This window comes from Bidens hawaiensis, unplaced genomic scaffold (genome assembly GCF_021521415.1).
Source record: "Bidens hawaiensis isolate Kalapana, Puna unplaced genomic scaffold, B.hawaiensis_p1.1 tig00010569_1, whole genome shotgun sequence".
In the NCBI taxonomy this organism is placed as follows: Eukaryota; Viridiplantae; Streptophyta; class Magnoliopsida; order Asterales; family Asteraceae; genus Bidens; species Bidens hawaiensis.
In genome coordinates this window covers 110,895-126,509 of record NW_027491807.1, presented here as the reverse complement: position 1 = coordinate 126,509, position 15,615 = coordinate 110,895, and the positions used below count along the sequence as shown (strand labels likewise).

Genomic DNA, 15,615 nt, shown 5'->3' with positions numbered 1-15,615 from the left:
AAAAGAAAAAACAATCTAGTTTCCCTTTTCCTATTCTTTTACTCTAAAAATATCTACACGAAGACTATTATACAACATCAACTTTATTTATTTATATTTTATATTTTTATATATATTAAAATGTAATGTCGGTTAAAGGCTCATAAGTCACTGTTCATTTTATCGTACAAATTGTGATACTCATGTTACAACTAAGGATGCATTTCATTGTACAAATTATTATATATATTAAAATGTAATGTCGGTCATAGACTCATAAGTCACTGTTCATTTTATCGTACAAATTGTGATACTCATGTTACAACTAAGGATGAATTTCATTGTACAAATTGTGATGCCCATGTTACAAACAATGATGGAAACATTTGTTTCTTAAAGCAAGGCCCTTAGCCGTTTACACGTGTTCCTTAACGTGTCTTGCTCTGGCTGATTTGTGCTTCCACTTATGCATCTTCTCTTTCCAACATACCTTCATAATATTGGTATTTGTCTGCCTTGGGTTTTAGATGTGTTTTCACTACCACCACCCGATGGCCACCATTTGATTCAGGTGAGAACAATTGTTGTTTGTTCCTTAATATTTATATATTTGTAACTTTGGTGTACACTGACATTAACAAATGTGTTTCGACTGTTCTTTGTTCAATGAAATTCTACATCAGTTTTAGTTGTCATTTGCTCATAAATCATAAGTTGTTTCCTTTAAACAATTGCATTGGTAAAAATATCACATCTTTTCACACTAATCCGAAGCAACGTTCGCTTGATGCTTACTGTTTTAGCCTAATGTAAATGGTGTGTGAATCCAACTGATAAATTACATTTTTACAAACTGACGTTTAGTACAACATGTAGTTCTCACAGGAGAAGGTTATAAGCTTAAGGATAACACTTACACGCCATCATTTTCTACTCCCTCCATTTAATTTGGTTGCAGCCTATTGTTAAAGCACATGTATACCCATCTATTGTTATTTCCTTAATATTTAGTTTACTACTTTTTTTTATGGAAATACTGATTGTTATGATGTTTTCCACTGGAATCAGCAATTGGATTGTTTTGTATTTAAGAATGGAAAATTACCATATGGAACTTAACTAACTTATGTTGGTTAAGGCAAGGTATAAGATCTTACAATTCATATGCCAATAACTATAATTTATTAGTTTTCAAGATCAATATATTAAAACTTTTGCTGTTAACAAAAACTTCTAGATGATTGTAAAGGGGGAATGGAGTATATTGTTATGCTACAAAAGCTTTTTGAGTCAAACCCTCACCGAAATGTGTATAAAGTAAATGATTGTACAAAAATGACAGAGGTTTTGTAGACGCTAAATGTATATTGTATGTTGTTACATTTGTTGTACTATATGAACTAGGACGACTTATTACGTCTTACTAAGCAGTTTGATCATTCGACTACTCCAACAAAGAATATTAGACTTCCTGATTTCTTTATGTCATGATTTGAGGGCATTCTTTTCCTCGGTTTAGTGCGCTGCAACGCGTGCGGGCTAAATACTAGTTTAATATTATTTGAGGGTATTATTTATATTTATTATATGTAAGTTTGTAATTGCATATATGTGGCCACTAGTTTACGTGTTAGTAATAATCAAGTTACTTACATATGTGTAATAACCAATTTAGGTGTGTGTATTTATGAAATTACAAACTACGTATAATAAATAACATAAGTACCTTTAAATAATATTAAATATATAAAAAATAATAAGTGATATGATTGGTTGATAAGAGTTCTTAAATTATATGAAAATTCTGATCTAAATCGCATTTTGTGTGTGTGGTCTTCAGTCAAAAGTCAAAACGTCGTGAGTTCTGGTTTCACTTGAGACGTGAGAATATATTAATTGTTCCAACAATAAAATTAAAATTAAATTTGTGTGTGTATGGACATCACCCACAATTCCACAGACCAATACCGCATCAAGTTTGTTTATTTTTCCTTTCTCCGCTTGTGTTTAGCTAAAAAATAACCCCATTTTCTCATTTACATGCCTTGAGTTTGATTTATCAACTTTGACTCAAACAAAAGATGCATTTATTATTGTAAGTCAAATAGAACATACAATGAGAAGACTACCAAAACTCCAAAAGTCTTTCTTGTAAAGTCATCTTATATTCCAATAATTGATCCCCTATTAAATCTAAGTGTTGTATCTATTATTATATATAGAACAGCTTGCTCTTGAATAAAATAAAATATCAAGTGTACGTAACAAACATGGAAGAGATTTCCCAAGTAGCCAAGTCTTATTACCAAGCAAGCACAAATTAACTTCAAAGTTTGGTTAGAGACTTCTTTAGTGCCATGGACACCGATGGCGATGGTAAGATAAATCAACGCGAGTTCATGGAGTTCATGAAAGCAGAAGGGCGTGATCAAATGCCTAGCCCCGGCATCTTGAACCAACTGGATCTTGACCGAGATGGCTTTCTTGATTTTTTTGAAGTGATGACGCTTTACTATATAATGAAAAGCGGGAGGCCATTTTGTAGACACTGTGAAAGGTTTATCGCGTCTACTTATTTAACATGTGTCGGGTGCTTAGAGGATCCAAACAGTCAGTCATTCCATCTTTGTCTAGGTTGCTATGGTAGTCAGGTATGTGATCACACTCACAATGATATGTCATACTTTCTTGACAACTACTCGTTACTTGAAGTGATGACCAAGTTATACGACGAAGAGGTAAGTAATATATTAATCATTTTAATCAATAAAAGTAGGTATAAAGCTATTTATTTACCGATATATGATTGTTTCTCACAGCCAAGATCATCTAACTCAAGGCACACGTTTGTGATACACAACCATACATGGATTCAAAACAATCATACATACAATTATGGTCAGCAACCACAACGAGTGAGTTCTTAAACTTTAGTATAGTTGTATTGATATAATGATATCCCTAGTCAATCTTTATAGCTTTTATTTAATTTTGGTTTTCTTTTGTTACTTATTATTTGTTAAGTGTGTTTGAAATTTACCATGTAGAATAAACAAGGAATTAGGATTTAGGAGTGAGTGTATAAGAATCATGATAACAATACGAACTTTCCTTGATGAAGCTATAGAACTTTCCGTGTGACACACAACTGATCTAGGCACAACGCCTACTATTGACTTTTATTTAATAATATTTTATTTTATATGATGTTAGTTTTTTTTAAATAAATACAAAGATATGTTTAATTAATTAGAAACATTAATATATTAATATATGTGTTTTACTGAAAAGAGAGTCGATTTCAAATTAAAGGTATTTTTTAGTCACGAAAACGCTTTTGACATATGTTTGGATTGGTAATTTTGATAGAATATATTTACGCACTTCAACTACCTATAATGCCTAACAATAGTGGAAACTAGATATTTAATTTAATATAATTTGTTTTGCATCTTACGTTTGTATTTTTTTTTCTAGTTGAATTTTCTTTTATTATTAATACACTAGCTTTTGAACCCGTGTATTACATGGGATTTGTCAAATAATAAAAATAAATTAGATCCTTTATTTCAATTGTGATTCTCAAAATACTTATAAATTAATTTAATGTAGATTTAATTGGAAAAAAAAACAAACAGGTGCTTAACAAAAAGTACTAAAATAGCATGGTTTTAATGGAAACGTCAAGAAATTTTTAAAAAAGTACTAAAAGTGCGTAATTGGTCAAACCTCATGTATGAAAATGAAACTTAATTCAATAATGAATAAAATCCACACAATGTTATAACCCACTTGACAAAATGATTTTGACCCATGACCCATGAATAGCTTGAATGAATGAGATGAGAGATTAGAAATTAGAAGAAATGTAGGCTTGACAACTAAGCTTCAACATTTTCTTTTATTTGTATTGTAAGATAATAAAAATAAATTAGATCCTTTATTTCAATTGTGATTCTCAAAATACTTATAAATTAATTTAATATAGATTTAATTGGAAAAAAAACAAACGGGTGGTTAACAAAAAGTACTAAAATAGCATGGTCTTAATGGAAACGTCATGAAATTTTTAAAAAAGTACTAAAAGTGCGTAATTGGTCAAACCTCATGTATGAAAATGAAACTTAATTCAATAATGAATAAAATCCACACTATGTTATAACCTACTTGACAAAATGGTTTTGACCCATGACCCATGAATAGCTAGAATGAATGAGATGAGAGATTAGAAATTAGAAGAAATGTAGGCTTGACAACTAAGCTTCAACATTTTTTTTTATTAGTATTGTAAGATTTTTAAGATTATAGTAATATTTTTTACATTTATATTGTTTGAAAACATAATAATATTATTCTCATTTAAAAAAATATGGAGTAAAGAGTGATGAGAATGAAGACAATTTTTATAGGGAGTAATGGAGTAGGGTTATTTATGAGCCGAGCTGATCAGAGTAAAGGCAAGCTTGGGCTCGCTCCAGTTATAAATCGAGTTGGCCCGGCTCAAATTTGAAACCAAGCTAAAATACTAAGCTCGAGCTCGATTAGGTTTCTAATGGAGCTGACTCGACTCAGCTTGGAGGAATTGGGATTTAGAGGTAATCTTTTTCAAAACAAATTTTTATAATATTATGTATATAAAAATAAAATATATTAGAAGTATAATAATCCAAGCCAAACCGAGCTGAGCATACAAACGAGCCAAACCGAGTCAATCTGGCTCGTTACAAACTTAGTCGTATCAAGCAATCTTTTTTCCAAGCTAAATATGAGCGAGTTCCGAGCCGGAAGCTTTTTAAATAGACTCAGATGATGGTGAAAGATGATGGTGAAAGATGATATAATATTGATTTGGCATTAAGAGTAATAGCCTTAAAATGGCAAAATAGTAGGAAAGCTTCCACCTATTGCTTCCTTAACCCCATGAATGTTGCCTATCTACCGTAAGTTGTATTGTATCAAGTCTCATTAGTTAGCATGGTATCGGTGGGGCCTTGTAAACTTTCAATTATGTAACTAGTTCTATGGTCAACAAAAAAATCAGTTATGTATCATAGATTTAGATCGCTTGTGTTCTTATTGATTTTGTCTCGTGTATTAATATTTGATTTTTTTTCAGCAACGATGGCAGGCAGCGCTAGGAGCACTTAACGCGGCTATCAATGTGAGTGCCGTGGGTAGTAGCTTGTGTTCCATCTTATGAGGCATTTTTTTAACTAAAACAATGCTATATGTTCCTTTTGTACGTATGCGTGTGAATTTCATCAATACTCAAATTATTTCCATTTGTATATCATACATTCTTATTGTGTCTAAATTTAATTTTAAAGAAAGTTACATAAAGGTTGACCTATATTAAATATCCGTTTTATTTTAGTAAGCATCAATAGGATTTCATACAACACTTATTTTTGACAACATTGTTGTTTAAATCTACAACATACATTTCAATGTCAACAATTATTTTCACATTTCAAGCAACGGTCTCACCAAAAGAAAATAAAATATACTATGCGGCTCATGGCTCAGCCCCGGAGCCCATACTCGATCCTTTCAACAATATCTGAAGTCGTGTTGAATGACTCGGCTAGAATCCCCTCATAAATAGTACTATTAAACACACTATTAGCAATGGACTGCGTCCCAGCACTCGCACTCCCAAAAGCAGAAACCGCCAAAGCCGGTTCAGTACTATTAGCATTATACTGAAAGTGAACAAGTGCTTTAGGAAACACAAACATGTCACCAGTCTCAAGTTTCTGACTGAAAAGCGCGTTGGTTGTGTCCACAAACCCGACTTGTAGTGACCCAGAAATCACAAATAAAAGCTCGCTAGCACGAGGGTGGATGTGAAGCGGGTTAATAGACCCTACGGGGAATTCAAGAATCGCATAGGAAACACTTTGACCAAGTAGACCCGGGAACTCTTTTAAGGTAGCTTTTATGACTGTAAACTTTTCAGGGTAGGTGGTGTTAACGATTGATCGCACCCCAGTGTATGTGAAATAGTTTGCATCGGGTGCAGTCGTGTTTGGTGGTAGCACATAGTCGGTTAGGATGTCAGGGTCACTAGAGACCGCTACTTGAACCACGTTAAATGAAACTAATGCAATGAACAATAATGTTGTAATGGGTGCCATTTTATGTTGATGAATGTTGAAAGTGGTTTCTGTTTATAGTAACTAGTTTTTATAGATATATTAAGTTGGTATTCCTAGGAAACGTCGATCGGTTTGATGTTTTGCTGTTTGAAAGGTGTTTCATGAGCATATACTTAGTGTGTTCATGTGTGTTGTTTGACAATCTGAGCTTACAAAGAAAAAACTATGATTTCTTGTGTTTTTGTGTTAGTTTTTTACGTAGATGTTATTTTGTCTTATAGATGCCTTTAGTCCTTTACTGCAATTCGAATACATTGAACCTTGTGGGCTTAAAAGTCTCAGTTTTGTCCTTTTGGGCTATGGCTTCTAATAAACAAATAGATGAAACGGTAAGTAGCAAGAAACTTGATATAGATCTTAAAAGCTTAACTTGGAACCTCTTTTTAATGGCATTTTTCGTGTTTTATAAACAATTTATTGACACAGTTTTAAAATTTCTCATCCGGTTTGATCCGTCCCGAAAAAGAACAAAGAAAAAGGTTGTCTTTTCTAATAATTAGTATAGTTCAGCATATCTTAATGGCAGCTATACAAAGACCGCTCACACACTATCTAGCTATCACCGGTATGTCATACAGGTCGTATGCCCCGGCAAAAATGGTCATGTGTGGTCGTATGTTAGGTGCAAAATGGTCATACAAGTTGTATGAGGACCACATCATACGGGCCGTATGATATGTTTGGCTAGCAAAAAATAATTGATGTGGCCGCTAACAAAGTCATACAACCCATTTTATGCTCTATCGGCCTATCATACGACCTGTGTGATGTGAGAAGCTCTGTTGTGCCAACTTAATTGGACTTCATACGGGTCGTATGATGTATTTGACAAACAAATAAATAACTTATGTGACCACTGACAAAGTCATACGGTCAATATTACCATTTTTCACCTGTCATACGACTTGCATGATGTGATAGGCATACTTGCCATATGATGTGTTTAAAGTGTGTTTCACTTACAAAAGAAATAACTAATGTGACCGCTGACAAAGATGGCCAGTATGACCATCTTTCACCTTATCATATGACATGTATATCATTTTTTTCACCCAATCATACGACCTGTATGATCATAACGGGCAAACTCGTGTTCACTTTTGCGGGTAGTGGTGATGTTTGCATAGAAAGTTAGCAACACCTAAGATAGTTCCGTTATATCTTAAATTCATATATTATCATTTATTTGATTGATTTAATGGAATGCTAAAGATTATAAATCAAATATCCCAAAATTGTTGCAATTTTATAAGGTATGTGAATAAGCAAACCCAGAAGTGAATCAACAGCTATGTCTGTGTCAAAAAAACGTCAACGCTAACATGAACACACTCAGAATCATGTAACCCAAACAGCTCGTTTAACCTATTTATCTACAAGTGTCAAGCAAGTCAACATATAATAATCAAGTTGTAAACGTGATAAGCGGTTTGATGGATTGTAATCAATAGGTTAAACGAATTGCGAATGGGTTGATGGGTGATAGTCGGTTAATTTGTATATGTTTTAATTCGTTTATTAGTTAGTTTTAACTGTTTATTCGAGAACTATCGATACTTCATACGTGTTTTATTGAGATAGGGTCATCCCTCATATCTCCCATATAAGTTGGTGGTAGTGAGGTTTGAACCCCCTACCTCTCACTTATAAAGTGAGTGCCCTACCATTGAGCCACAACCAACTTATACGCATGAACCGTACAAGCTACCAGAACACAATCTATTTTAAAACAAACAAAGGCTCACAACAACAAAAAAATTAATGTCAGAAGAGCATAAACTACAAAATAAGGAAATATAAATTGACATTTCATCAAACACCTGGCAGACATAATATTAACAAAAACTAACCTGAACGTTAACTTGATCCCTCAGTCGAACGCAGTGCACCTCACTTGAACCACACCCAGTGTCACGGTAGACAAAACCAAGAAAGTCGAATATTAATTTTCCCCCAAATTCCAACAAGAAAATTAATTATTGATATTTTGTGCGGTAAGTTTATCCTCCATTGATGCGCCGGTTTTCAAACGGTGAGTAATTTTTATAATCTTTGATCTTTTACGTTTAGAATATTATTATTAGTACATTTATTTTGTGGGCTTTTAAACATATTATTATTAGGGGTGTTTGGGTTTTGACGTGAGAAGGTAAAGTAAGGAGTTAAAATATGTAATTCCAAACGCCTTCTTAGCCCCGGTATTATAGTTAAGGTGAGTGAGTTTTGTAAATGGTATGGTTACCAAAGGATGTGAGTAGATGTGAGAAAAAAATGCTACACGCCTATACGTGAAAGTTAAATATGGGGTTTCACTGTTTGCATTGTATAATTTTTAATATTTTCTAAAAGTGATTGTAAATGGAGTAGAGAGGCTAAATAATGATAAATGTATAAAAGAAATATTATTTAATTAAATGGAACATGCAAGAAAAAGATATATTGATTTTTAGTGTAATTATATGGATAATGCTATAATTGTGGACTTTTATATAGGTGAAGAAACATGGAATGGATCCGGATCGGATCCAAGTCCAAGTTCCCCGGTCTTTGAGATGAACGAACCAGCGCCTTGATCTTCTTCTCCGGTAGCTCGAGATATGCCATGAAAAGATGGGGGAGTGGAGGTGAATGCTAAGAGTTTACTCTTGTTTACAGACACAAAAATATGTTGGAGGCGAATGATCCAAGAGAAGGCCCTTCAAATGAATGATAATGGCTCCTTATATAGGAACTTCATGGCTATCATCATGAAACCCTAACCTTTATTGGGTCGGGCCCGATTAGGGGTTACCTCCACAAATCTCAGCCCAATGGGCATTGTTAGTAGACAATAATAATAATGTAATAAATAAAAGGTCGTACTGGGTTTGATAAGATCGGGACCGTACCGGTACCGATCGGTACCGGTCCCGAAAATCCCGGCCCCGATAATTGCGAATTCTTGGTACCGGTACCGGCTTCGAAATATTCGGTTCAATACCGGTACCGGTACGGGACCGGGATTGAAGGTAAAATTTCGGGAAATACCGGTCCCGTCCCGTACCGGTACCGAAACTTAAAACTTTGGTACCGATTCGATATCGACGGTACCAAATCGGTGCAATTTCGGTACCGGTACCAAATCGGTGCCAGCACCGATTTTGCTAATCCCTACTTTTATAATACTTGCGTGTTTATTGTGTACGCAGTTGCTATTCCTATCGTATGTAAATTAACCGAACGAACACAAGTTAATTTTGTTCGTATTCGTGTGTTTATCTTTAACTAAACAAATACTTAAATGAATGGGGTTTTCTTGTTTACTTTCGTTCTTTAAGAAAATGAAGGTGTTAGTGTCCGTTTGTGTTCGTTCATTAATATTCTAAACTAACAGTTTATGAACACAAATGAAAGTAACCAAACACAAACATAAATCAAACGAATACTTACTAAACTAAACATATTTTCAAATTAAAGTCTAAATACCATGATTAGTTTAAAATGATGGGGGACAGGAATCGAATTCGGGTAACATAGAACACAAAATCTTTTTCTTACCACACCATCAATAGCTCATTAGCATTTAGTTAGAAATCTAAACAATCTAAAAGATTATAAATAATATCAATGGAAATACCTAAAAATTTAGAGTGAATGATAAAACAAAAACGTATATAACATTAAAGAATTAACCATGTTTGGGATTGAGTTTGAAAATACCTTATTGACTTATTGGCTTTTTCAAAAAGTCAATAAGTTAAATGGTGTTTGGCAATCACAAAAAAAACTTTTATTTTAGCTTTTTAAAATGGTTAAAAAACAGTTTTTTCAAAAGCCTCAAATACCGACTTTTTAAAATGGTTTTTTGAAAAGTCATAAACACTTTTCAAATTCAATCCCAAACATTAAGAGTTGATCAATGAATATGATTATAATTTAGTTTAAAAGGCAATGCACAAGATCAATCAACACATTCTGACCCGGTTCAAGACGATTTCAATTATTAACGTAGATTATAACATCAATAATGATCCATGCATTCACAAAGCTAGCTACAACATTATATTGTTTTCACCCAAATTGAAAGAAGTAAATTATATGCCAATACGAAATAATTTAAACCGTCTATGATAATGTGAATATGTCGACTACGGAGTCAGAGTGGATATGCCAAGCGGATTTGAGTGATATCTGCCGACACTAGGGAACGTAAAAGTAATTTGATAATGCGTATGCGGTCCAACAACTGTACACAATAAAAATCTCACCAATAACAAATAATATTGGTAGTGTCTATGAAAAGTGGGATGTAGCTCGTGTAGAAAAATCATACCACTCACTATCCCTAGGGATAAGGATGTTCCAGTGAGACCATCACATCTAGAAAAGAGCTGCATCCAAAGGCATAACATAAAAATATATAGTGTTCATGTGTTAGTAGTAATTAACATGTTTAAAAGAAAGAATTAGAAGGCTACAATTAATTATACAATATGTCGCGAGGAAGTAAAAAAAAGTACTAGAGATAACATCATTAAAACATAATACATATAGAAAGACTGGTAGACCATGACGAGCATAGGCCAGCAAAATTGTAACCTCTCCTTCACGAGCTTTTATCCAAGACCATGTCCTCATAAAGATGTAACTCTAAAATGAGACAAGAAATTATACTATATACTAATTATCCTAATTGTATATATTCACTGTTCTGAGCAATTGAATGAGTATATACAAATATTTAATTGGGTAGTTGGGTCAACAAATACATACAACTACAATTAGATGTGATGCTTCTGTATTACAAATTGACTATTATACAAATATACAACTTGAGTTAGATGCTACCAAAATAAACACTATATATTATTGAAACTAGCTACAATTAGTATATACTAATACTGATACAACTTTGGTTTCAAGCACCATGGAAGAGATTTCCAAGATAGCCATGGCTTATTACCAAGCAAGCACGGACCATCTTCAACAGTTGGCTCGAGACTTCTTTAGCACCATGGACCACGATGGCGATGGCAAGATCGATCTAAGAGAGTTCTTAGAGTTCCTGAAAGAACAAGGATGCGGTCAAAGGACTAACACGTTCATGTTCAACCAATTGGACCTTGACGGAAATGGTACTCTTGATTTTTTTGAAGTGATGATGCTTTACTATATAATCAAAAGCGGAAGGCCGTTTTGTGATTATTGTAAGAAGTTCATCACATCTACGTATCTAACATGTGTCGGGTGCCTAGAAGATCCAAATGATCGGTCATTCCATCTTTGTCTTGATTGCTATAGTAGGCAGGTATGTGATCACACTCACGATGATATGTCACGCTTTCTAGACAATTACTCGTTACTTGAGGCAATGACCAAGTTAAAAATAGGCGAGGTAAGCGTTTAATGATTAGTTATATGAGCAATAATATTAGTTACAATGCCAAATCTTTAAAATAAACGTTTCAAAGTAATTTAACTGTTTGTAAATGTTTGTTTCTCATAGCTAAGATCTAGACCATCTACAACAGACCAAGTCTCGGTTCCAAATAAACCACATTCGGTTAATCACAATACATGGAATCCATCTTTAGCCACGGTTCAAGTTCCACAACGACCATCTCCTGTTCATAATCAATACTGGGGGAATCGGTGCGCTCCTTACGTGGCTGTAGCTCCTTCTGTTCACCACCATACATGGATCCAAAACAATTATTCATACAATCATACACCACAATATCATGTTCAACAACAGGCTGCAATCGTCCCACATCGAGTGAGTTCCAAAACTTAAATCATATTGATACATCTAGTCTTAATTTATAACCCTTTGAGAGTCATCTCTCCGGGCATAAGTTGCATTTTACCTGGTCCCACTAGCCAGCTAACATGATCTAATGGTCACCAAAAATAACCAAAAGACTTGTTGCCTAATGGTATCATGATATTTAAAATGGTGTCCCTCTTTATTAGGCTGAGGGTTCGAGTCTTAGAATCGGTTGGAAGCTAAGAGTATATCATTAATAAGATGCTAGATTTTAGTTTTACTGATTTTGTTTCTTGTACTAATTATATTTTGATTCTTTGATCAGCAACATTGGCTGACAGCGCTAGGAGCATTGAACGCAGCAATCAATATTAGCGCTTTTGGTAGTACCTTCTGTTCAATCTTATGACACAATTAGGCCACATTGGTGGTATATTTCTTTGTATATGTGCGTGCTTCATTATTTATGCTATGAATAAAGGCATGCTTGTTGATCAAGAATATGAGAGAGACTCAAATCATTCCATTTCTGTATCATAGATTATTAATGTGACTAAGCATTTTAAGCAACACCTCGCCGGAGTTGACATGGGTGATGGTGGGGCTGCCAAAGTGCCCGATGAAGAAGAAACCAGAGGAAACATTTATATCTAATTTGTGTATTTTTTATTGCTTTTTTTAATAAAGGGTAAACTAGTAATTTACAAATTAATTATAGTAAAATGGGTAAATATATAAATATAATTAATACTCCGTATGTTTTAGGAACAGGGTAGATGTAATTGATATTTTCCTTTGGAGAAATATGTAATCAAGGATCTTAAGAAAAAAAGATTTGTAAATGCCCTTTTTTGACGGGAAACGTTTTACTCTTAACCTAGGGCATTTGAATGATAAAGGCTACGGGTAATAGTTAATGCCCCTTAAGGGGCAATTTCAATTACATCATTATCACTCTTTTTAGTTAAAAATATGTGTAATGATTAAAGCCTATTATGCCGCAAGTTGGTAATATCAGTATTCCTTGCTAAACGGACCTAGTCTCTAAAGATCTTCGAATGTACCATTATAAAACTCTGAGCTTCTTTTACCTATTTCCGCAATTAAAGAACCACAAATGAGTTTTCAAATTTCATTGTCAAAGGTATTGTAGTAACCATCATAATTAAGTAAACATGCGGAGATTATATAATGTCTAGTATCTAGAACATGTTTTACATTGTGTAAATCCAATTTCATTCAATGTTAAACTTCAAGCAAGCATCCCAACCATCAATGATCTTTGATGGTGCGTTATTACCGATCTTAACTTTCCAAAGTCGCTAGGGGTATAAAATGAATAAAAATACATCTATGACGTCACATGGCAGTATGGCACGTAGCACCAGTGTCTAAAACCCAACTCAAATCATCGTGCAATGTTCATCAAATAAAGAAATGTTCGATAGCAGTGTTAATTAATTACTTCAGCGGTATCGTTATCACTATCATCTTTCCTATGGTTGTTCTTTTGATTGTTGTAATTGGCCTTCTTGTTCTCCTTTTACAACTACATACATAATGTTACCATGTATTCATTTTACCACAATGATAGCACTTGACATCAACAAACTTCCCTTTAGACTTACTATGATACTTCCCTTTGTTACTCGGACTGTTACTATGGCTTATCTCATACTTTTTGTGATTAAGACATCTGAAGGTGAAAAGAAACCTTGCGATTTTTTTTCTTGTCTATTTGTTTAAAAAAACCATTCAAGTTCATAATCCTACTTGTATTAACATTCATTGTTCAAACAAGTCCTAGTCAAATAACATGAGCCAACGGCTCTAATATCATTCTCATTGGAAAGAACAACCACAAACGGTAAACGATAATTGCGAAATCAATATTCATTTGGACAAACTTTCTGTTTCGAATGACCTTATGAAGATGCGAACACATAGGTATTCCATATATAACAAAAATACAACACCAAGACTATATGTAAGTAACAATAAAGAGATCCTAAATTTTAATGTGGAAACCCCTTTAAAAAAAAGAGTAAAAATCACGTGACTATTGTTACTACTTCAAAACAATAATTGATAACTACACAATCTTCTCAAGGTACGTATACTAGAGGCAAACATTAATATCGTATTAATGAAACTAGTCATTTCTAGTATATGCAATAGAGAACAAAGACGAAGAACTTATTTTGTCTTGTAGACACCAAATATATGGAGGCATGTACAAGTTTTCTTGTTCTTTAAAAGTTGACGGCAAAAATGCATCACACAAAATGAATATAATTTAGGTGTAGCTTTCGTCCAACGTATAGAAACCTCCAAAAGAAAACAACACAAAACCACTTTTTTCAAAAGTGAAGACTAAAAGAAAAAACAATCTAGTTTCCCTTTTCCTATTCTTTTACTCTAAAAATATCTACACGAAGACTATTATACAACATCAACTTTATTTATTTATATTTTATATTTTTATATATATTAAAATGTAATGTCGGTTATAGGCTCATAAGTCACTGTTCATTTTATCGTACAAATTGTGATACTCATGTTACAACTAAGGATGAATTTCATTGTACAAATTGTGATGCCCATGTTACAAACAATGATGGAAACATTTGTTTCTTAAAGCAAGGCCCTTAGCCGTTTACACGTGTTCCTTAACGTGTCTTGCTCTGGCTGATTTGTGCTTCCACTTATGCATCTTCTCTTTCCAACATACCTTCATAATATTGGTATTTGTCTGCCTTGGGTTTTAGATGTGTTTTCACTACCACCACCCGATGGCCACCATTTGATTCAGGTGAGAACAATTGTTGTTTGTTCCTTAATATTTATATATTTGTAACTTTGGTGTACACTGACATTAACAAATGTGTTTCGACTGTTCTTTGTTCAATGAAATTCTACATCAGTTTTAGTTGTCATTTGCTCATAAATCATAAGTTGTTTCCTTTAAACAATTGCATTGGTAAAAATATCACATCTTTTCACACTAATCCGAAGCAACGTTCGCTTGATGCTTACTGTTTTAGCCTAATGTAAATGGTGTGTGAATCCAACTGATAAATTACATTTTTACAAACTGACGTTTAGTACAACATGTAGTTCTCACAGGAGAAGGTTATAAGCTTAAGGATAACACTTACACGCCATCATTTTCTACTCCCTCCATTTAATTTGGTTGCAGCCTATTGTTAAAGCACATGTATACCCATCTATTGTTATTTCCTTAATATTTAGTTTACTACTTTTTTTTATGGAAATACTGATTGTTATGATGTTTTCCACTGGAATCAGCAATTGGATTGTTTTGTATTTAAGAATGGAAAATTACCATATGGAACTTAACTAACTTATGTTGGTTAAGGCAAGGTATAAGATCTTACAATTCATATGCCAATAACTATAATTTATTAGTTTTCAAGATCAATATATTAAAACTTTTGCTGTTAACAAAAACTTCTAGATGATTGTAAAGGGGGAATGGGAGTATATTGTTATGCTACAAAAGCTTTTTGAGTCAAACCCTCACCGAAATGTGTATAAAGTAAATGATTGTACAAAAATGACAGAGGTTTTGTAGACGCTAAATGTATATTGTATGTTGTTACATTTGTTGTACTATATGAACTAGGACGACTTATTACGTCTTACTAAGCAGTTTGATCATTCGACTACTCCAACAAAGAATATTAGACTTCCTGATTTCTTTATGTCATG

The 15,615-nt window shown here is 33.4% G+C and overlaps 3 protein-coding genes across 3 annotated transcripts; 2 read left to right on the top strand and 1 right to left on the bottom strand.

Annotated features, from left to right (window-relative positions):
- Positions 1–2,336: 2,336 nt before the first annotated feature.
- LOC143535582 (uncharacterized) lies at positions 2,337–5,179 on the top strand. The gene is made up of 2 exons (XM_077029799.1): positions 2,337–2,717; positions 5,096–5,179. The coding sequence occupies exons 1-2, from the start codon at positions 2,337–2,339 to the stop codon at positions 5,177–5,179; spliced, it is 465 nt and encodes a 154-aa protein (XP_076885914.1).
- A 272-nt stretch (positions 5,180–5,451) lies between these two features.
- Positions 5,452–6,139, bottom strand: LOC143535543 (germin-like protein 9-3). The gene has a single exon (XM_077029767.1). The coding sequence runs from the start codon at positions 6,114–6,116 to the stop codon at positions 5,502–5,504; it is 615 nt and encodes a 204-aa protein (XP_076885882.1). The 5' UTR covers positions 6,117–6,139; the 3' UTR covers positions 5,452–5,501.
- Positions 6,140–10,807: 4,668 nt separating this feature from the next.
- LOC143535542 (uncharacterized) lies at positions 10,808–12,364 on the top strand. The gene is made up of 3 exons (XM_077029765.1): positions 10,808–11,511; positions 11,623–11,892; positions 12,209–12,364. Exons 1-3 carry the CDS (start codon positions 11,044–11,046, stop codon positions 12,290–12,292), a joined length of 822 nt encoding a protein of 273 aa, XP_076885880.1. The 5' UTR covers positions 10,808–11,043; the 3' UTR covers positions 12,293–12,364.
- Positions 12,365–15,615: the final 3,251 nt, after the last annotated feature.